The sequence below is a fragment of the Mus caroli genome, chromosome 14 (assembly GCF_900094665.2).
Source record: "Mus caroli chromosome 14, CAROLI_EIJ_v1.1, whole genome shotgun sequence".
In the NCBI taxonomy this organism is placed as follows: Eukaryota; Metazoa; Chordata; class Mammalia; order Rodentia; family Muridae; genus Mus; species Mus caroli.
The window spans coordinates 92,092,958-92,116,773 of record NC_034583.1 but is presented as its reverse complement, the minus strand read 5'-3'; the positions used below and the strand labels follow the sequence as shown (position 1 = coordinate 92,116,773).

General features: G+C 41.8%; 1 protein-coding gene across 14 annotated transcripts in view; it reads right to left on the bottom strand.

Annotated features, from left to right (window-relative positions):
* Nucleotides 1–17,403: 17,403 nt before the first annotated feature.
* Nucleotides 17,404–23,816, bottom strand: part of Lmo7 (LIM domain 7) — a 206,428-nt gene continuing 200,015 nt past the window's right edge. For 13 of the 14 annotated variants that reach the window (XM_021181949.2, XM_029469225.1, XM_029469229.1 and 10 more), the window contains 4 exons: nt 22,723–22,998; nt 20,895–21,003; nt 19,432–19,534; nt 17,404–18,203 (listed from right to left, as the gene is read on the bottom strand). In XM_021181949.2, the coding sequence (XP_021037608.1) occupies nt 18,181–18,203; nt 19,432–19,534; nt 20,895–21,003; nt 22,723–22,998 (511 nt within the window). In that variant the 3' untranslated portion in view covers nt 17,404–18,180. The remainder of the gene's footprint in view (nt 18,204–19,431; nt 19,535–20,894; nt 21,004–22,722; nt 22,999–23,816) is intronic. The other variant, XM_021181951.2, reaches the window with a different exon arrangement.

The window sequence follows — 23,816 nt, the reverse complement described above, 5'->3', positions numbered from 1 at the left end:
GCATTTTAGAGTCTTCACCATATTCCTGTCTATAAGAGCACAGGCAAAACAGAAAAGGAAATGAAGTCGGGAAGATTGGGTAAGAAGAGAAGGGGAATAAAAGTGAAGAGGAAAAAAAAATTCAGGTCCAATGAGCTTCTCGACGAGACAGTGTTTCAACAGATTGCTGAGTGAAGCAAAAGAGCAAGAATGATAGAAGAGGGAAATTACTCTGACAAAGTAATTCCAAGGGCCAGGGTATGGAACACGAGTGAGCACTGGAGACAGAACAGCAGATAGGACCAGGTTTGAAAAGGAACCATTCCGAGCAATGGGAAGCAAACTGACCAGCAAGGAGAGACACAGAAGCAGGAAGTCTTGGCAGGGACGCTGGGCATGCAGTAGAGTAAACGTGGCCCACATGAAACACATGTTTTCAAGTGAAACTGTCAGGGATTTTAGAAGGAATAGATGTGGATCCAAAGGAAAAGCACAAAAGAATCAGATCATGGGGATCTTGATCCTCAAAGGAACGATCCACTGGCTTACAGTTTTCGGGTATAACAAAGAGAATGGGCCCTAACACGCAGAAGTGTGTAACTCTACTTCAGAGTGCCAGCCTGACCACACGCATGTGCTCTTCCATACTGGCTTAGTTCATTTGAGCAGGCAGTGTACATCTCTGCTCAGTGCAAGCGCCATGAGGGCTAGTTCTCATTCTGCTTTCTTTGCTCCAGCCCACTTGCAAGAAAGATTTCTGGAGAAGAAGGGAGAGAGAATAGAGGGCGGGGGGGGGGGGCGGGGGGGAGGGAAGGGAAGGGAAGGAAAGGAAAGAGAAGGGAAGAGGAAGGGGAAGAGGGAGGGAGGGAGGGAGGGAGGGGAACGGAAAAAGAGAAAGAAAAGAGAAAAGAAAAGAAAAGAAAAGAAAAGAAAAGAAAAGAAAAGAAAAGAAAAGAGAAAAGAGAAATATATGTATACAAACTGTCCTAGGCTTCACTAACTCCTCTTCATCTCACATGAAGTAGCATGGAAATCTTCCTATTTAGAAAGTTAATGTGTGGATCTGCTTACATGTGCAGGGTTTTTGTTTATACTTTTGAAAAGTTCAAGCATTCAATACCATCCCAGGGATCAAAGACAACAAAAGGAAAATCTTTTTATTCCTATTGTAAAAGAATTAGAATTTCTTTCATATAAAGTACATTCATGTATTAAGCAGATTTTAAACAACTAAGTTTTAACAGAGCCAACCAAAGCCAATTCTATATCTTACATGTGTTGGATATTAATTAATAAAGTTAATTAAAGCAATTTAAAATCTCCCTTTCCTGATTTCATTAGCACTGGCTTTCCAACTAATAAAGAACCCTTCTTTGGAATTATAAATTGATATGGAAATCACAAATTGCAGAGGCATTTATGGAGGAGAATAATTTATTCATTAATTACTAAAATTCACTGACCATAAATTTGTCACAGAAATAAAACTCTGGCACTTATGCCCAGATGCACTCATAAATAACTAAATAATTAAACTCACAGCCGAGGAACAAAAGCTGCTCAATGGGCACAATGAAATCTAAATAAGAGTACCACAGGACAAAAATAGAACGTGGAATAGGAATTATGCTAATCCACATGTGACCCTGTCAAAGCTTTGATGCCGGCAGTTTCCAGAAACTCCACTTTGTTCCTCAAAACTTCGTTCCTGATCAGTGTCCTTCAATAGTGACAACGTGTTAGAAGCTTCCCTAAGCAGAGATTGTCCCTGGTAGCACTATTGGCGGGGGCTGTGATCGAGAGCTCTCAAAGCTGGAAGGCTGCAGGATGGAGAGCCAACTGAACACCCACACGCCACTGATGACCCCACTCAAAGCCTGCCTTTAATATATTCACTGAGTTAACTTGGTAAAGTTTTCTTTAGCTGTGAGCAATATAGTTGATGTTTCACGTTTTGATTCCATTGCTCAAAATGAAAATTTACCCGAGACTAAATGATGTACATTTCTCTATTCTTGACTCCAAAACTCATGCTTTTGCTGTGTCTAGGGTCAATTTGGCCTATGGAGAGAAGCTCAAGTCTCTGACTGGCTCTTAGCTTCAACATCCTCCCAGAAATGAATTCAAACAGATCTGATGGCTTCCCCGCTGATAAACCAGCCTGCTCTCGGGACAGTGGCTTCCTCTTCGACATCACCTCTAGCTCAGCAACTTCTTTCTGTCTTTAGAAAGTCAATGTATCAAAGTCAACCCAGAGACCTCTGCTGCCTCACATGCTTGTTGACAATGAACGATGACATTGACTGTGCTCTTTAATTTTGAATGTAACTATGAAGAAACTGAGTGGAGAAAATCCCCATGGATGATGAATCAGGTAGATGCGAGGAAACCAGGAACTACTGTAACCAGCAGCCATTTCTGCTGCTTCCCACCTCGACAAAATTTTTTTAAATAAAAATAATTAGAACTGAGGTCCCAGAATTTGAACTTCGTGTATTTACCCTTCTACGTGTTATCTCAATGACCTTGATCGGGACCCTCACCCCACAAAGCCCCTATCCCTTCATTTGCAAAAGTGTCAGGAAGTTAACGTGCATAACATAAGGAACATGGTTGGAAGCTCAAACAAGAGTGTGTATGCCTAAAAAAAAAAAAAAGGACACTGACAAGGAAAATTTAGCCCACAGATACCTTTCGCTTCACCAGCTGAGCAGATTTTTAATATGGGAATTTACCTTAAGAAGATAATGCATGTACCAGTCAGCAACAGTCTTGACAATTCCCTCTTTCCTCACAAGCAGTCCCACAAGTAATACTGTGTGGCTGAACCCCAAGGCAGTAAGCTTTACCGATGATGTTTGAACATCATATATCATATAGATATTATAGACTGTGTGCATCTATTTAATGACAAGAATCCTGTCTTAGCATCCTTAGATCATGGTAGTATACAACAGCATGCCAGGCAGATAGTGAGCTCTCTGAGTAGCTTCTAGACATGAGATCAAACTAACGCAATGGCTCTGTCCATAGAGAAGCTCTCAATGGGAGCCGAGAGAAAACACGGATTCCCAGGGTCTGAGACACTGAATGGTCTCTCTCCTCTTGGATTCCCAGAGGACACTCAGATCCGCCTACGGAAGACTCTTCTTGCTTGACCTGAATTGAAAACCTGCATTTGTATTCCACAGCCAAGGCTCAGGTCACAGACGTTTTACAAGGAAACCAAATAAGTGAATCAATAGTACAGAGCTGTTGGCCCCAGGGCCCATCGGCTACCCTGTGCTTCATTACGGTACTTAATAGGGCCATGATTCCAGTTCCTCTCCCGTGATTTCCAGGAATAAACAGTATTCTGAATGTACGGAAAAGTCATTACATATTCATCTAAGCCACTTGGAAAGAATTCTTTACACACCACTGAACACTGGGTACTGCATGGCCCTGGGGGTGCTCCGCCAGAATCCAAATCATAAATTACAGGTCAGGCTAGCCATGGGAGAGGAAAAACAAGGGTTATTTCCTTCTCACTATTCTGCCCATTCCCTCACAGCTGAGGTGCCCTTAGCTTTATCCACTAACAAAATAATAAAGCATATGTAAGAAAACTGTTGGGAGCTTATTATTAATTTATATAAATTTTTAAAAACACGAGTTAGCATCATGTCTACTTCCTTACCGCAACTGTACAGTTTTCTTCAGAGGTTGAAATACCTTTTGGCCACTGTATTCAGATTTCCCTTTCACATTAACTGCATTCTCTCTGTCCCTATGAGCTATGCATAATAAAAAAAAAGAAAAAAACCAGGTTGTAGTTGTTATGTCACGAACAAATGGAAACAAAAAAATTATTCTCAAATCCTCATCCCTGGTTCTAGAAACTGGCTGTTCTCTCACGCTCTTCCAGTGGTTGACATCATTCTGTTGGGACACACAATACTCTGGAGTCAATAAGATGGGCTCGGTCATATGTAGCTGGTATTTGGCACAAAGAAAAGACAAATTTCAGCAAGAGAATATTGAGGTACATTGGTGGGAGAAGTTAATGAACCACCCACTCAACATTCTTGTTTGTATCCTATAAAGTGGGGAACCCCTGAAAGACCCACAACGTGAGGACTCCCTCACGTTCTGACTCAGGAGAGGCAACACCCCAAATCACACAAGAAACGGTCTTGCTGCAAATTGCAAGAGGATTTTTATTCAAGAGCACTCTCGGGCCCATGGTCATACACCATGCAGGGGTAGAGGACCATGGCGCCCCGAGTAGCTGATTAAGGGGGTATTTAAAGGAAGAAACCACAACTCAAGGAGGTAGGGAGGGTGTTGTTGGAAAATACCAAAAATACCAGTTAAGAGTCACAAGGAAGTACAAAGTCACAAGTGTCAGGTTATCTCTCAAGACAGTTTCTAAGAGCCCCTAACAATCTAAGAGCCCCTAATAATCTAAGAGCCCCTAAAGATAGCACATTTGCATTGCAGGTTCTCATAATGGTCAGGGTGGGTCAGGGTGACTTTCTTTGAATGAACACTCTTTGAACCCAGGAAGCAGGTGGATGGAGGAAGGAATGTCGCTATCTGTTTTATGACCAGCACCTGGAGCACTAAGCCACAAAGGCTACACTCCCAAGCCTGGGCCCAAAAGCCTCGAATTTTGCTATACTTCTTCACCCCAATACGGAGGTCCTGAACCCACTGGATATTAGGATAGCATATTATAAAGAGAGATAGAAGAATCCATGTGTTCAAAAAATACCACCTCAAACATTATCAACACCATAACATATCACACACATAGCTATTCCTGCTTTTAATTTTATACAACTTATATAACTGCTCATTTATAAGATACCAATGCAAAGTGCTATTAAATCCATTGTGATTTTGTAATTATACACTATGCCATAATTGCGTGATAGGAGATTAAATATCATTATGTATGAGTTACTAGAAAATAACTGAACTTTTGTGCATTTAAAAAGCCAAGAAATTAGAGCCTGTGAGATGGGTCTGTGGGTGAAGGTGCTTGCCTCCAACCAGTTTCCCGAGGTTGGCTCCTGATCTCACATATGCTTGTGAACACACACACACACACACACACACACACACACACTAATTAAGTAGATAACTAACTAAAGCTAATAAGAAGACCAGAACACCTATCACATATGATGCAGTCAAGTCTGTTACAAAATGCAGTTGGTTTCATGGAACCCAGCCTCTTTATATGAGATCACAGCAACTGTGACTGTACCACAAACCCATATGAGGGATCAAGCCAATGAAAATCCCAGCATGAGTGGGGAAAGGGACCCATGGAGCTCTTCCATTCAATAGCTCTGAGGAGCTGTTGGCAATTGGTAGCTGCTAGGGGAAGGGGAGTCAGTTTCCTTCATGGATGTAGCCCCTGAAAAGCTGCCCATGCCCCAGGATACAGTCTACACTCATGCACACACAGCTAATGAACACTAAGTGAACTCAATGAGTGTATAAGCCATGAGCACATGAAGTAGGGAGGCAAAGACAATGCTGGGAACAGGGGAGGAACTGAAAGGGAGAGAGATGTGGATTTCTATGCATGCATGAATTTCTCAAAAATAATAAATAAAAATAGATGTAACTGTTAAGTGGTAAGAGACAAAGATCCTTCAAGTAAAAAGATGATTTTAGGAAACACACTGTTACAAGAGATCTAATGGAGGCTCATGGAAAAACCCCAGCTGAGATTGGGAAAGGGAATATGACAGAAGGGGGAAGGCAGGCCACGCTGAGTGTCATAGCATTTGCAACGACAGGGGGACAGGCAAGGCCAGGAGGTACTCAACAGAGTGGTACACTATCTGGGGACAGACAACACAGGCATCTGTGCTGGTCTAGCAGACTACCATCAGAGCAAGTGAATCCAATATCATCTCCCAAATAATTTCATGGTTTAATTTTGATATTTAATATAATCAAGGCTTCTGAGCTTTTATGGAATTGGAATCACTCATGCACAGTGCGAAATATTTCCATGACATCACCTCCCTTCTGTGACAATAGTGATGGGGAGACGCTGTCTGCAGTCCCAGTGGTGGGAGGGTTCCACGGTGGCTATGGGAACTGGCAGGGAACAGTACAGAACCCTGCTTAAGTGTAGTCACTTAATGCATGTTGCAGTCCTAGCTCTGCCAGTTGCCAGCTGGGTGACTTTTGCTTATCCTCAGTTTCAGGATCTCTCTAGATAATTTTGGACGCCACCCAGGGTGCAGAATTTGATGTAGTTATTATTAAAAGGAACGGGTTGCGCCGTGCCTTTGCACACGGTAGGCACTCGATAAATGCTAAGCGATGTCATATGCATGTAATAACGGCAATGCTCAAACATGAGAGTTTACAGTGCGTCCAAAGATTCTATCAGAATTATAACTTTATTTCAAATTTTACATTTTGTAATATAGATTTTCATTATTTCTGGTGTCTAAAAGGGCACACACACCAGGGATTGTATTTGCCTGCCCCCTAGTGTTAAGATGAGCTCACTTCAGCAGAAGCTTGGGCTAGGCTCCTAAAGGGCTCACTTGCTGATTAGAAAGGGGAAACCTGGGGGGATGAAGTGAAGGCCATCATGAAGGGTGGGGTCTCAGAACTCTCCCCTTCCTCAGATTTTTCCTCAAACCAGTACAAGGATCTATGAATGTGTGTGATGGTTAAAAAATAGCTTGAAAAACTAAAGCAACTTGGACAAATTCAATAACCACACGCCTTGTGCTGTTCATTCAAAACTTCACTCACTGCTCCAGACCGCCACATGAGCTGTATTATAATGACCATTTTATGGAGGGGAGAAACTGGGGTACAAGGAGATGAGATTTGTTAGGCTGCTCTTCATGATGCAAGCAGATCATGTAAACAACTACAGAAATAAAGAAAACCAGGCAGCTCTAACGTTGATGGGGGATGTCAATGGTAGAAAAACGGATCAAAAGCTACAATAGGATGGAACCTTCAATTGATGTTGTCTAAATTTCTGAGAGCCAGGGGGATCCACACTCTTAGAGGAGGAGGAGGGGGACACGGAGGGGCAGCAATCAAGATATAAAAATAAATAATAGAGAAAAAAATAATAAATTAATAAAAAGTAATAAAAAGTTTTTTTAAAAAAAAAGAGTAATTTCCAAAAGTATTGTAATCATAGCCAACTAGACCTTTCACAACAGGGTGACTATGGGCATTTGGGGGACCTGGCTAAGCTTAGATTTAAAGATTTTTCTCTGTGAAATGCCAGGCAGTTTTGTAATGAGTTTTACATAGCATCCGGCCACTTTCTTTGTAGAGAACCGGCTTCCAGGAAACGCCTCTCCTCCTCCAAGTCGCTCTATCCACAATATCATCTTGCAGAAAGACAAGGGCAGAGCCAAATGAAGAGAAAATGTGGTACCCAGCTTTAGAAAAGTCTGGCCATAGGAGAAACTCAAACTCAACATGAAGAAACACCAGAAGCAAGGCAGCGGGGACAGTCTCACAGCCTCTTAGTGAAGAAAAAGGAAGTTCAGAGATGCCTCTCTGACACTGCAGTTTTCAGACATTGACAGGGCAAAATCCAAATGCGTGGGGCTGAAAGAAACAGAGCACCCATCAGTATTTTGTTCAGCCATGCTGAAAGGAAAACTAATTTTATTTTAAAACATACTATTTCCTTATTGAACTCTACAGTCTCTAGAAGAGGCCAATGAATTTCCACAGGCATCAGCGTCTGTACTCTCCCTCTGCTTGTCTATGTTTTCTTACCCATGGTCTTCAAAGCAATTGATTCTTCCCTCCCTCAGTAAAATGTACAGTGCCCGCTCCTCTGTCTCATGAAGATGTCTGTTTAGCCATCACTGGCTCAGGAATCCAAGACAATCCCCATAGAGACTAAAAGCTCACTCATTCCCCTCCCCCTTGCCCACTGCACTGGGCAGCACTGACCTGACATTAGTATGGCTCTCCCTGTGCTCCATCAGGACATTTCTGTTTGTCTGCATAACAGAGAGCAAGGCCTCCACGTAGTGGGTCTTCAGTGCTCAGAGGTTAAAAGATAAGGTAATTCCTCCAGAACTGGGGCTTTGCTTTACCTGGTTTCACTACCAATGACCAGCAAACAATTCCCACATTTTAAATTGTTCCAAGAGGCCATGATAAGAGTCCCCAACTGCTCCATCTATCCAGTCTATGATACATTCCTTTGATCTACAGGACACGTGTTGCGCATCCACACTACATGAGCCATCCTGGTAATCAAGCCAGCTGTCTGAGCTGCATAATGACCATAGGGGGCTGTCATTTCAGACTTCTACTTAGATATCCAGAGAAAGACCACTGTGCACCATTTACATATGTAAACACACATCCATATATAGATATATGGAGATGTTTATATATTTAGATTTTTTTATGCCCAAAAAAGTGATAGGGTTACCAATTTGCCTAAGGGGGTTACTCAGCCCTGGGAATCCAAAACAAAGGGAGAACTCAGCAATTACACTCCTGTGTTTAATGCCTTTGCCTACTGGGTTGACTGTTTTGTTTGAGGGTTAGGGGTTACAGTTTTTTGTTTTTTCATTTTGATCACAGGTAATTCCAGTAATTTACACATCTCAAAGATGCATTAGGTTTTTTGTTTGTTTGTTTTGTTTTTTGTTGTTGTTTTTTTGGGGGGGGGCAGAGGGGGTGGATGATTCTAAAAAGATTTAAAAAAAACTGGAAGTGTTTAAAAACCACTGTTCTAGAGAATTGACTTTCCCACAAAGAAAATCAGAAATGACTGCAACCACACCCCACTGCAAAGACTCTGGTCTCAATAGCTGGGAGGGCATTGCGACTCCTGAAACACCATCTCCACGAAAGAGGGCAGCTCTGGACTACAGTGGTCCAGCCCTGCTTGCTAAGCCAGAGCCTTGTTCTCCCAGCACACCCTTGAAGCTCAGAGCTCGCAGCCAGAGGAGGATGTTGCTGCCCTCCAGATACTCGTCCTTTAAGAATCATGTTAATCTTTTAGCCCGTGTCCTGTAGGACTCAGTGCTCAGTGCCTGGACTTCTAATATGGAGGAACTTACCAGTCCTTAAAAGAAAACGGAGGGAGAGCATCTGGCCTCCTTCCTATGTCCACACTGCCACCTAGTGTTCAAAACGCAGAAAAGAACTGCAGACTGAAAACCCCCAAAGAAAGGGCTTAGAAATGCTACCGCAGACATTCTTTTTCTTACAGACTTTTGAAAATTCTACCCATCCTCTCTTGTCTCAACAGCTCAACATTTTACAAAATTGTGAAAAATGGGCTGAAAAGATGTAAGGTGAGGACTTCCCCAGTTCATTTTACTTTCTGTCTTTGTTTGGCCAGAAACACTTGTATCTCTCCATTTTTAGTAATGCATTTCAGTTGTTTTTGTTTTGTTTTGTTTTTAATGCATCTAGCTTCCAATGTGCACATTTAACGTATTTGTTCCCACAAAAATCATATTACATATATTATTAAAATATGCTAAAGATGAAAGAAAAAAGCAAGCTTTCTAAATCTTGTGTGTGTGTCTCTGTGTGTGTGTGTCTGTCTGTCTGTGTGTGTGTATGTGTGTGCACATGTTTGAGTGATAGCAGATATGAGTGTGACACTGCACAGTTGTGGAATTTGAACACCTGCAGGTCCACGCCTTCCATCTTGTGTGAGACAGGGTCTCCTGCTGTTGGCCTATACCTGGTTACACAGCTCCCAAGTTTCCTGGGCTTCTCCAGTCTCTGCCTCTTTTCTAGCCTTAGGAGGTCGAAGATTTTAGACCTAGAGGTGTGACCACAGACAGCTCTTTCCCGGTTTCCAAACTTGGACCCTAATTACCCTTACAACAAGCAAAAAATGGTATTTGGGGTTCTACTAGATGTGTGGCCTTTAAAACTTTTCTCAAAAATATTAGCTGCAAATGAGACTGGTTTCTCGCCAAACGTTTACATTCCTCCAAAAGACCTCTGAACAGTGAAGACTTTATAAACAACGAATTTAAAAATGGCCTAGGATTTTTTTTCAAATAGGAGTTATTTTTCACACATTTTAAAATTGGTCTCTTTACCTTAACAAGGAAATGATAAAGCTTACTTAACTTTTAAGTTTATGCTAGAAAACAAAGAACAGGCCACTCGTCGGTGAACTGGATTGATAGATTTGAAATGCTTTTTGTAGAGGAAAACACAGAAACCTCAGCTATTGCCAAAGGAAATCATGAAAACAGCCATCAAACACATGCTAAGAAAAACCATGGCCAATTCCTATCTGTGTAGACAGTGCTATTACACCCTAGTAGGATCTGGCTTTCATAAAACTAACCACCTTTGGGGATTTCTGGCTTAAATTTCATTGATGATAAAAACCTGCAATAAGTGGAACAAAGCTAGTACAGGGGTAACATTATTCTGGGAACATCTTATTCCGAAATAACGATTCAGCCAATGGACAGGACTGCATGATTTTACTGCCAAATGTCTTTAATAGGGAAGTAATCCACTGTTGTGTATCCTGCCTTCTAGAGTGCTTTCCTTTACACTGGCTCACAGGGAAGTCATTTTTGGATTCCTCACTGGGTCATAATTTAGCAAACTCCAGAAGGGATGGAGACATCTGCACTGTAAAGCCAACCTCCCACACTGAATTATTAGTTTCCACGTTTGTTTCTTCAGCAACATTTTCTGTGCTTCTTCCAGTAATATTCACCAACAAAGGACTCGCCACGATCTTTTCAATACATAGTTGCTGTATTTACATCTTCTCAGGAGGACCATATCATTGACTTTGAGGATTAGATCATAGACTTTGACCAGCACTGTAAAAATGAATTCTTCATCTTCCTCATGTGCTTCACTGCTTTGCTGGCAGGGAGATGTAAAGAGCAGATTGCAAGTCACAGCTATGTGCTCAAAGCTGAAGACCAAGGGCAGCACTGCTTTTAAGCCCTGCACACTGTGCTTCATTCCCAGTCAGGTCCTGAGATGCCTTGTGTAGTGCATGGGTGACAAATGGGACCGTCAAAACCGGCATTATGTCAGCCTCTATGAGATATTGGGAAAGCTTAAATTTTCATTTTGAACATTAAAATACATGTAAATCAATGTTTTAATATTTAAACAAGTTCTGCCATCCTCTGCCTAGAATCAGACAACCTCACAGCTCATTCTGTATTCTACTAACAGAGCAGGTGACTTTCCTTCCAGTGAAACAGGCACTACTGGGGTCACAGAAAGCACGCCTGTCAACCGACAAGCCCACGGAGACCACAGGTGCCTTTTTATTATCTTTTGGGTATGAGTATACATTTATAAATATGACTTCATAAACACTAGTTATAGTTGGAACTACACTAATTTCCCCTCAAAGAAGCAAAGCTGTAAATGAAATAACATTAATTCATGATTTTTAGCTGGCAAATATCAAAGTAGTTATAAGTATACTGAATAATTTCCCCCCAAAACTGTCTCATCCAAAGCTGTAAAATCTGTAAATAAGTTACCGCAGACTGTCAACATTGTAGATGTGGGGAGTAGGAATGTTGACACAAGAGCTTTAAGCTAGGACCAAGGGTGGGAGCTGAAACTGACAATGGCTAGACCGTGTAGCACACATCCTCCATCCGTGCTTCAGTGAATGACGATGCTTCAAGCATCCCTGCAGAAACCAGTGGAACACTCACAGGGCCTACATGACTCATTGCACAGCCGTGCATACATTGCCAGTGCTCAGTGGTTACCTGTTAAGAGGAGAAATCCTTACCTGGCTGATTTTAATCTGAAAAACTTGCAGAGCATAGACTGAATTATGCTTGAAAGCCTCTCCCTCAGAGAAAATGGGGTTTGACTGTATGGGGAAGAGAAGTCAACTGTTCACAGCTGTACTTAATAATGTGAAACCGCCATGCACTGTCCTACTTTGGACAGTTCTGACATGTAGCGAGTGCTCAACACGCCCTGATATGAATTCTGTAAGGACACTTTCATCTGTCTTCCTGAGACAAGGACTCAAGCATTGTGGGCATTCTAACCTAAGTCTCAGACAGCCTCAGACAGGGCGTCTCATGGCTCAGACATCCTAAATTGGATTGGAAGTAAGAGGCGCTTTACATTACTCAAGGACTTGAACTCAAAATCCCTCAGGCCAACTCCAAAGGACTTTCCCTGAGTGCTGTGTAGTAGGTTGAAGAGGCAAATGTGCTCCTAACAAATGGAGGGGTAACTCTGTTTAAATGGAAACGTGGATAGTCAGTGTCTCACAGGCAAACCTGTAACACAGTAATCTTTTGGAGCTAATAAAGAACTTTGCCATTTTAAGAAATAAATAGCATGCAAAAATATATCAATTTATGATCTTAATAGGTTCTACTGTGGCATTTGCAGTAAATTCTATTTTTACTCTAATCTAGTTGGGATAATCCTCTGCAGAAGTAAGTTGTGAAAAAATAAATTTAACTGTCCATAAAGTACTTTAAGGGTCTTTATAATGTAAGTAGCAAAGAGCTTCATCGAGTTACAAAGCAAAATAAGAACTTCCCGAGTCACCTAAATGTAGCAACTAACTCCAAACCTTATGAGTTTAGAATTTAACTGTAGGAAAAGAATACTCAATTCATGTGTTGCAGTCCTGAAGTTTATATAAGAAATCTGAAGATGAAATTGTCTTTCACAGATTTTACAGCAGGCATTTGCAAAGTACCCAGGTTTCTCCTCACCATTGCCCTGAGCCAGTCTTTTCTAGTTGGTAGAATATATACCATTTGTGACTAAGGAACATGTCCACACATGACCATTGCCCTGTCTCCTTTCTCTATGTATTGATTCTTAAGAAACCCTCTGAAATCAAGATAAGGTATTCTGAGAATTCCTAAATGCTAACTATAACAAACACTGTTGTTGATACCCCAACCTTTATTCCATCATACCCTCCTAGATTAACACGAGCATGGCTGGAGGCCGTTCTGACAAGCTGAGGGTAGGAATGCTGATGGATATGAATATAAGATCACCCTTGGCTCAAAATAAGCAAATAACTCAAGCTCTATGCATAACTGTGGTGTTTTGGTGAAGTCTTCGGGGAAGACTTCCTACACAGTGGAGAAAAATAGAAAATCAGTCTTTTCAATAGGCAAGGGAGTGAAAAATCTTGTCAACATTATAGTATTAATCAATTTATTACTCTCAGGGTGAGCCAATGCTGTGAACGGTCACATAGGCTGAGATGAACAAGCAGCTCATTATTGAACTGTGAGATAAATCAAACTTGATTACCTGTTGAGTAGGAAGTCAATTTCTTTCTATCCATGTTGACTTGACCATAGAAACCCCACACACAGAGTGAATAGCACTTTCTCTGGCTTCAGCTCAGTCCCTGATATGCAGCTTTTCTCCTCTCTGGTTTCTAAACTACCTTGTCTCCAGCTCTCTGGGTCTCAGCATGCTGGTAGGCTGAGTCCCCTCAGCCGCCTACCTATCCAATCCCACCACGACATTTCTGTTATTCATTGCTTATTGTCACCTACTATGGTGTTATTCTTTGTTTGTTTGCTTGTTTGTTTGTGATGAGGTTTCTCTGTAACTCACTCTGTAGACCAGGCTGGCTTTGAACTCACAAGAGATCTGCTTGCCTCTGCCTCCTGAGTGCTGGGCTTAAAGACGTACACCATCACTGCTCAGCTGTGTCACTATTCTGAATACTGGTGATACAACCAAAACCAGATAATCCTATGCCCACATAAAACCTATATTGCTCTGAGGTCCAAAATGAATTAACAAATGAGAAAAAAAAAAAAGTACTTGCAGGCTGAAATGTACCCTAAAGTCATAAAGCTACCTCAGAGAATGACTCCAGCTGGTCACCAAAATCCTCCTAGATGTCATTTGACAAAAAGCCTAAAATGAAGATAATCCAGTTGTCCCTCTCCGGAAAGTACTTCTGGAACTCATTCGGTCCTGTGGCATTTTCCATCTGGTATTTGTAGATCCATAAGTGTATTTTAAGTGAGCATATGATCACTGTAAAGATGTATGGGATTCGGGTGATAACTCAGTACATATCTACTATGCACAATGAACAAGTCTGTGATATTTTTATCTCCTTGAAACATCTTCTTTGTGTTGGGACCCTTCAGACTCCTCTTTTTTTGTTCTCTATGATATGTGCACTAAATTATTTTAAACCATAGCATCTCACTGTCCAGGAGACTACTGGAAATTGTTCCTTTTCTCTATCTTTTGGTACCATGTCAAATAGTCTCCACTTCCTGAACAGGCTGTCACACCGAGCAGAGCTGCTGACCTGCCCAGGACTCTGCAGAACAGGCCAGACTGTGTAAGATTTTTGGTGAGAATGCAAAAGAGAAACACATGGGATGTGGACTTGACTCAGAAATGTATTTATTTTTTCCCCCCGAATGCTTGACTCATTAGAATCATACCTGCTCTGAACAAAATCAAGTAACAACTGCGCCACAGAGACATCTCTACTCCTTCAGTGACCACAGCTCTCAGTATTTCACGTACTGTGTTGCTTTCCCAGGCCAAGTCTCCTTGACCACGGATTGAAGTGAGTAGAGTGTGTCCATGTCCTTCAGAACTCACGTGTTTCTAAAAGAATCACCTGAAAGTTGCTTTCTTGACGCTACACATATATCTGTGCACAAATGAGTTTTTAAATCCATATTCATTGGCATGAATTTGGACTTGTGAGAGCACGCCTTTTTAATCCCTTTTCCAGATTGCCAGGAAGGATGTAAAAGTGCTATTTAAAAAAAATAAAGTCCCAGCAACAATGCATCCTATTAGCCACCAAAGGTAGCTATTGTGCTGTTAATTACTGAAATTCAGACAGCTCCATTTGTGGTGTTAGAGATTAGAAATCACTCTGATACTGAGGAATATTTCAAGCAAAATACTAAGATTAAATTCTTAAACAGAACAATTTAGCTTTCACAATACTTTCCTTCCTTAATTTAGTATCAAAGAAGACTCACACTTTAACATACATATGGAGTGAAAGCTGCTTTTATGATTCACTATGTTCACGCATACTTGTGACTGGAAACACCTTCTAAGTAATATTGAACCAAGAAGTCATCCCTTCTAACTTCTCTCCCAAACTTCTACCACTGCAGGGAGGCATAGTTAGTTCTAGTTTCTGCAGAACAGCGTGAATGTTAGCAAATGTCACTCACACATGCCCTGAATGATTCTCGATGATTCTGCAACCCCATCTAGGCTGTTGCTTGGCTACAGATTATCAGTCTTGTCTGCTTTGCCCACTTAGCCCACAAGTCAGTCAAGCAGCTTAGAAATTGTCCAGCTGTAATTTACACATACACACACACAAACAGGGGTTATGTGGGTAAAAGGGTACCACCATGCACTTACAGACTGTTGGTAGGGATGTAAATTAGTCACCATGGAAATCAGCATGGAGATTCCTCACATAACTGAAAACAGAATGGCTATAGGACTCAACTATACCACTCCTGAGTTTATGCCCAAAAGACCTGAAGGAGGTATTTCTATTGTAACTCTGTTCATAAAACTCAAATTATCGCATCAGCCTAGGTGTTCACAAACACGTGAGTAAAGAAAATGTGGTATACATACACACGGTGGTGTTTTGTTTGCCATAAGGAAAAATAAACTACTATTTTAAGAAAATGAACACAGGGGTCAGTTGGTACCTCAGAGAGTTAAAGATACTTGCTGCCAACCTCAATGGTAGAAGAAAACCAGTTCTGTGGGCTGGCTCGCTTGCTTTCTCTCTCTGTCTCTGTCTCTCTCTGTCTCTCTTCCCTCTCTCTCTCTCTCTCACACACAATGTACAATAACTGCAAATGGAAACCATCCCATTAAATATCAAATGTTTTTTCTTATTTGTAGACACTACATTTCATATACAATGATATTTTACATATGACGTGAAAGTAGAGGTTCTATTGTCTGGGGAGGGGACATTGAAGGGTGAACACAATCGAAGCATGTGATACTTCTAGATAAAAGCATCTTCATGAGACCCATGACAGTGTGTAATAAAAAAAAATACCAATAAAAATTAAATAAAAAGAAACCGAGACTTAGGGGTATAACCTGGGGTAGAATGCTTGAGTAGCATGCATGATGAAAAGGACTCCCAGGGAATTTTGAGGTCAGGTGGGTTGGGGGCATCCACATGGAGACAGGGGTAGGGTGGGGGAGGGGGTGTGGGATGTGGAGCAGTCAGAGGGTGGAGGGGGAAGGGCGGGAAACAGAATAGAGAGTGTAAAAACTGAATTACAAATAAAATTAAATAAATAAATAAAAAGAATATGGAAAATTCAGCCAGTGTTAGCTAAGAATGCAGGATAAACATCCGCATGCAGAATGAGTTCAAACACTGGTGTTTTCATTGGCATTTGGAGCTGTAGGCTACATTCCAAATGCTATGGGGAATTTGGCAAAATGTCCTTAATAGGTACATATTACTTTAATAACTGGAAATAAAAAGAATTACTCAGCAACCAAACACTCTGGAACTGATTCTTATTTTCCTCCCGTATTAACGCTTTAGTATGTATTTTAAGCCTTCTCTAACATAGCTCTCGCAGTATTTGCATTTTTTACCAAGGAGCCGAAGGTCCTTATATTTTTATTCAAAGCACACTAACATTTTATATTAGCTATTTTTGATCCATATTTCTTGTTTTAAAGCACTGCTTTTACTCTAGATATTTTTCCAAACTCCCTAGGAGAAAAAAAAAGAATAGATCTTTAAAAGCTGATCCAACAGCCACTTCCGTTGCCGTAAAAGCACATTCAAAATCATAACATTATCTGAAATAAAATTATTAAGATTAAACTTCTACAGAATCATCATGGTTGTGGAAGTAGTGTAACAGGAAGTCACACACCAAAACTTGCCAAGTTATACACACTGAATATAAACATATGCAGTTTGTGTTACGTGTCAATTGCACCTTAGTAAAGATATGTAAGATGTAATAAAGAAGGTGCGCACACTTAAATAGAATTAAAAGGCATGAGAAGGGGGCTGGGGGCAGCGTTGCCGGGAGGACAGCTTGGTGCTCTTCAGGGCCTGAGCTCAGTTTCCAGTGCCATAATGAATGTCTCACATCCGCCAGCTCCAGGGAACCCAACACCCTCCCCTGGCCTCCACAGACACTCACGTGCCGGTGGTACACACACACACACATATGGCCACACATATGACACACACACATACATACACACACAGACTCCATACATATACACACACACATACAGATGCCACACACACACCTGCCACATAATTACCTTCTTACACACACATACACATGGCACACACACAGACACCTACACATATACACACCACATACTTTAGAAGCACAAACACATTAAATAATTAGAAACAATAAAGAGTTTTTAAAAACATTCCTTAAATGCATCACCAAGTTTATTTACAAAGGCAGCAGAACAGAAAAGCTCACGTGTTTCTGGAGGAAATCACTGGTATACAAGCCATGGATATTTTTCATTATTGAAAGTAAACAGCCCTCTCCTGGCATTTGCTTAGCATCAACAGTCCTTGTAAAGAAAATTGAGTGCCCTCCTCAAGCCAATAAAACATTACAGAAGCAAAGTTATTTTTCAATCGGATTATTTTCGTGTAAAGAAAACCACAAAAAAAGCAAATTTATGGGTGGATTTAAGTGAAATTTTTCATATGGTTCCACATTAACTTAGAATACATTATAATAAACAAACACAGTTACACGTTTATATTAACTATTTCAAATAATGTTTAAGAACTTTAAAAAAATTAAAATAAAATACCTTCCTCGAAAAACCACTAGAGAGTCAGGCGAGATCATCAACCACATGAGCGTGAGAAGGATTTTCTTTTACGTTCTTGAGCTTTGTTTAGTTTTGTTTTCCACTTGTGCTTTTAGGATGCTGAATTCAAAAGGTCAATACTGCACTCCTCCCCCCCCCCCACACACACACAATTACCTTCTTATAAATAAACAACAAAAATACAGGTCCTACCAACACCACAGTGTTCCTATGTCATCTAACGCAGCAATGATTATTCCTTTTAAAAAAAAAAAAAAGAGGGGAAAAATCATCCAGCATTTTTTTTATAGTTCTGCATCAGTGACAAGCGCCTCCTCTTCTATCTGCAACAGCGCTTTCGAATGGGGGCTTACATCACATGGCGGTTGGCCGTCCAGCTGATTAGGCAAGGAGAGAAGAGAGAAAAGCACTCAGATTCAGAAACGGGAATGCCAGCTCAAGGGAGTACATAAGCAGTCGTCACTCAGAGTGGCCCAGTGAGGTAGGAAGAGTTACCTGCCGCTCAGTCTTAGGACAATGGCAGGCAATTGCAGCCTCTGGGGTCTAGAATTCTTTCTTTGTAAAACACAGAGTATGAATGAACACAAAAACAAAACCTTCAACTCTCTGTTACTCGTACTGAAGGAGAGAAAAGGCATGAGCAGTGGTTCCAAAAAAATCAATTATGTTTGGCTTTGGGTTTAAGAGAGAAAAGTGCACACACAGACACACTGCCAAGATCCCATGCCCAGCCTAGACATTCTCCCACCTTCAGGGTCAGCGTTCCAGGAAGGCCTGGACAACCAGGAAAGAAGCTGCTGACAGATAAAAGAGAGTTGACCGGTTCAAATCATTTCCAAACACTCTGCACATAAAGGACCAATAAATACCTCTGAGTTCAAAAGCAATAGGTTTGTAGATACCACTTGTGACACCCTTTCACAACAAGGAAGAAAAACGTTACCAGCATCAAGGTTCAAAACTATATATATATACAGCAACAGCTGCTGTCTTCCTTACTGAGGCTATAAACAACACACAACAGAGTTATGCTACCCTACACTAGATGATACTCATAAACACATGCTTAGAAAAAAAGTAGCACTTATTTTTTTTTTAATTCAGTAACACTGAAACACCATATAAACAGAATTAAAATTCTCTTTTTCAAACTTTTATATATGAATAATACATGGTTATATAGTAACGCAAGCATTTTCAAAGTTGATTACATTATAAATCACATTTAGGTCTTATCATTAGATATGGAAATAGTTGATGATGAAGATGAAGCCTTAGTCAGGAGGCAGACCAAAGTCTGTTCAGAGGACTTGCCTTAACCCTGTATCCTGTTTTCCATGAGGTATTAGAAGTTTCTCCAGGATCTATGCAAACCAGAGTCAATGTCCTGATTTCTGGACAACAAGCCCCTCCAGGTCCCCAACCCCACAACCCTCTCCTGAGTGGCTGGAACTCATTGCACAGCCTCTTTGAAGAGGATCTGAGCCCAGGACCCCATGACAGGGACTCTGGGGAAGAGGAGGTAGCTCAAGGCTCAGGGAAAGACATAGGAACCCGTGGTCTCCTCAAAAGACAAGAAATTTTCTCTCTGATTTGCTCTCTTACATTTGAATCGGAGATAGCAGTCATTGCAGTAGAGTTGGTGGTTTCGGATTCTGACTTCAGCTCCTGAGGAAGAGCCTCCGAGGTCACACCCACAGGAGACACACTGATAGGAAAAAAAAAAAAAAGATACAATTAGTTAACTACAAAGAGCCCGGAGCTCTCTCAGAAGATGAGAGATGCAGGGGATGATGGGATATAGGGAAGTGGGCAAGAGGATTATAGGATGCAGCCTTGAAACTCTTGGGTTTACTACATTAAAGCAAAGGGATGGGGGAGGCCAAAAGGCAATTAGTGGATTTAAATCAAGCCTGCTAGATTAGACACTAAGAACTCAGATAGCAAATTTTAAGAGCCAAGATGATCATTCTAAATCTACTGGGGGGTAAAGAAATTTGAAAACAAATTGATGATTGGCTTAAAGAAATTCAGACTTCATTGCTCCAAGGAAATGAATACTAACGAACATGGAAGAACCAGAGAGAAAAACAACCTGGGTTTCTGGCATTCCAGTCTGGAGTGGACCATTCCCAGTGTCTTAACATCACTGGCTGAGTGAGTATTCCATAAGGGGTGCTTTATGCCAAGGCTAGGGGCTTTGGTGTTCTCTGTCTCTCTGTCTCTCTCTCTGTCTCTGTCTCTGTCTCTGTCTGTCTCTCTCTCTCTCTTTCTCTCTTTCTCTCTCCCTCTCTCTTTCTCTCTTTCTCTCTCCCTCTGTGTGTGTGTCTGTGTGTCTGTGTTAGGTGTGTTCAAACACTGTTCTGACTCAGTCTGTTCTACATGGATACAGCACAAATTTATATGCTTAAGCAAGCTGCTAACCTTGGAATTCCAATTCATTTCAAAAATGAAACCTGATGTGTGTTTATAGGCAGACACTGTAAAACAAAGAATTACAGCCTGAACCCTTTACTATATAGGAAAAAAAAACAAAAACAAAAATATCAGGAATAGACAGGCAGGCTATGCAATTGTAAAAATATTTACAGTGGTTTTCCTTCCAGACACTATTAAAAGTTATCGTTTGAGACGCTGATAACTGCATGTCTCCATGTTGCTAATAACACTGGTAAATTAAATTTTAAGTCTACCCACGGCAGCACGCGAGAGAACACACTGTGCACTGTAAATTTTATTTATAGAATCCTAGCATATTAGAGCTACAAAAAGCATAGGCCTTCCAGACTAACATATAAAAGAAGATTCCAGGTTGGAGAATGAAGTGGTAGCAAGCAATCTGCAACGCCAGCACGGCACAGGCGGACAAATAACAGCACCAAGCTTGTTAGTGGCACATCCACAACCCGGGGTGGGGCTCATAGAAGCCATGCACTCTCCAAGCAAAGCATGGCAGGCCAGTGGCAGCGGTGGTGGTGGTGGTGGCGGCAGCATTGGCAGCGGTGGCAGCATTGGCAGCAGCGGCAGCAGCATTGGCAGCGGCCGCAAGCTCTCTGACTCAGGCTCACCTTAAAACAATGTAAATGATAACAAAGACCCAGGGTCTCGATGATCATGGCGGCTCCTTTGCCCAGAATGTTATTACAGTAGGAGCACACACGCTTCCCACTCACTGACCTAGATGTGGAACAAGAACGGAACGGAGGCTTTCACGTGTGCTGTGCAAGGTTGGCATTTAAAGTCACACTCGGCATCGGCAGCAACAATGGTAACTTAAGAAAGTATCTGGATAGCTGTAGGAGAGAAACCTTCAGTAGCCAACTAAAGCATGCCTTCACTATACCTTGAACTGTCTCGATAGAGGCTCAAGGGGATGCAATTGGTCCATTTGGGATTTTGATGGCATTCCCCCTTTGGTTACATATGGACTCACCAGTGTTTCTGCTCTATTACATCCTCTTGCTAATTAATTCAGTTGGCTGATATACAAAATTCCACTCAGGGCATTCCACCCTCAGGGCCATCTGATTCTCTGTGGTTTGCCTTCTCTGAGTTACTTTTTAGCCCTTCGTATTTCACTTTTCTGGTTAGAACCCTAAACACATTCTTGGCTCCCACCTCTGTTGAGAAGGATGTCATTATTGCCTAAGAGCTGCGGATGAGCCAGGGATGGCGGTTCCCGCTTTATTTACACATCTGGGGCTGGTTGCCTAGTGCTTTTAAAGGGATAACCCCTTCATCTTCACCCATACTTTCCCACCCACCCAGAAGGAGCACAGAACCACAGTCCCACTAAGGAGTGCAGGGGATGCATAGCTATTGAGAGTTGGAGAAGAGAGCAATCTGCTGGACAGAGAGCTTCCCTGGGCAGAAAATCCCAAGGCTTGCCCCAAGACCTCTCCTGTTCTATTCTCACATATGCACCTTCCATGGGAGAGTCCATAAATGGTAGTTCCTGCCCTCTGCAAACTCCATCTACCCTAAAGCACTGGCCTCCTCATCACTTCTCTTGTAACTCAACACACTAATATAGTTTGTGGACCTTGGTAACCATACCATTGTCTTGGGCTGATAGAAGGCATTTTCTTATCTAAGTCTACTACTTAGCAGCTTAAAAGTATCCAAATACAAATGGCTTTCCAACCCTAATCATTGTATTTGTGATGGGAACTAGAACTCCTTTGGGATGACTGTGTACCTCTGAAAACACAACCCACTCGGACATCAGAGCTTCGCTCCATAACCCTGAGGCAAATGGCCATGCAAGATGCTACCTAACTTTGCCACCTCCCTATATAACACATGAACTACAGGAGCCAAGTGATGAGGCTGGAGCAGAACGCTAGCAGATCAAGTAACAGTCAAAGCAATCCAAGACTGCAAACACAAGATCAAACCTACAGGATGGTATTCTTTAAATCCAGTTTGCTGAAACTGCCCAGGCTATGCAGCCTTTTTATCATGCTCTTCTTTCACATTCCGTTCCAATGAGCTTCTATTCAAGTGCCATTAAAAGTCCAACACACTTCATAATACTGTTCTCAGTCATAAATATGAAAAGCATTCTCGAGCTACTGTATTGTTTGGTGATGCCACATGGTGATCTATCCAGAGAAAGCTGCCATCTGAGACAATGACCAAAAGCACGGGCAACAGAGAGCCTGGCAACGTGCAGACATGTCAAAGGTCTCCAGTGGCTTTACCAGACATTTGTAAACACTAGGCAGGCAGCAGACAGAGGCAGGAGAAAGCCTTCTCAATGGCTTTGATACAGGAACACCCAATTCCATGCACTCGAAAGGACTTGCTTTTCTTCTGTACTGGATGATGTGGGGAACGTTTTAGGGAAGGAACACCCTTAAAAGTAAGACAAGGGGACCACACAAGGGGCCTTACCTATTCCGTAGCTGAGAGCCTGACTGTGACATGGAAGGGGAATGGCTGCGTGGAGAGGGAGACCCTGGGGAGGTCTTCACAGAGCCGGCTGGAGGTGGCACCGCAGAGGATGGGTTCCGCATGTAGGCGCGGTTTGATGTAGACAACAGCTGAGGTGGGGGGCGACTGAAGTCTTGGACAGAGGAAGAAGTGTAGACCCCGGCAGGCTGGCTGTGCCAAGGGGACTGCCTCCAGGAACCCGGCCGCTGGGAATCCAGATTGTCCAGAGACTCCCCTCTGAAACACAGGGCAGGGGTCATAGGAGTGACATGAGTCACGTTATGCTGCTGGAACTTGCCTAACAGATGCACCATTGGGGTGAATGTAAGACCTCCTTTATGTATTTTCTAGGCTCAACTAAGCTGGTTCCAGTTACGTATACCTTTAACAATAAATTGTTCTGCACCAGAGGTACTGTAACGTTTCATATTTCAGTAACCTTCATTGGAGAGGTCCTTAGACAAAAAGACCAAGTATCAAAGTGGGATGAAAACTACTTCTTAAATAAAAGCTAATACTAGCAGTCACTCATCCCTTAAACAGCTTAGACATAGAAGCCTCAGTCTTTTAAAATCCAATCAGAAAATTGTAAGCACATAAGTATTGAACTATACATTTTCACAGACATATCTCACTTAATCTTCGCAACATTATACAAAGATGTTTTTAATCTCATAGGAGTTACGTTGACCAAGCCAGGAGTGTGTGGATGAGGCCCTGGCTTCAAACCAAAGTCCCCTGGCCCCAGTGCAACCCAGGCCTGCTTCAGACACTCCCATTTGCCACCCCAAGTCCTATGGGTCAGCAACTGTTCAGTGTCTACAGGAAACAGAAGCCACCCTGCATACAGGATTTAGATTTTCTACAAAAGCTGAATGATGAATGCTTCTCCAGCTGTTGAATTTATTAATGCATTTAAATCTTTCTTCCAGCCAGAAGCTTAAATAATAATTGTTTGGGTCTTTCCTTTTCTTTTCTACTTAACATTGTAAGCAATGCAACATTACAATATAACATTCCATAGGGAATAGGTCAAGAAGCAAGCAAGGGTCTTC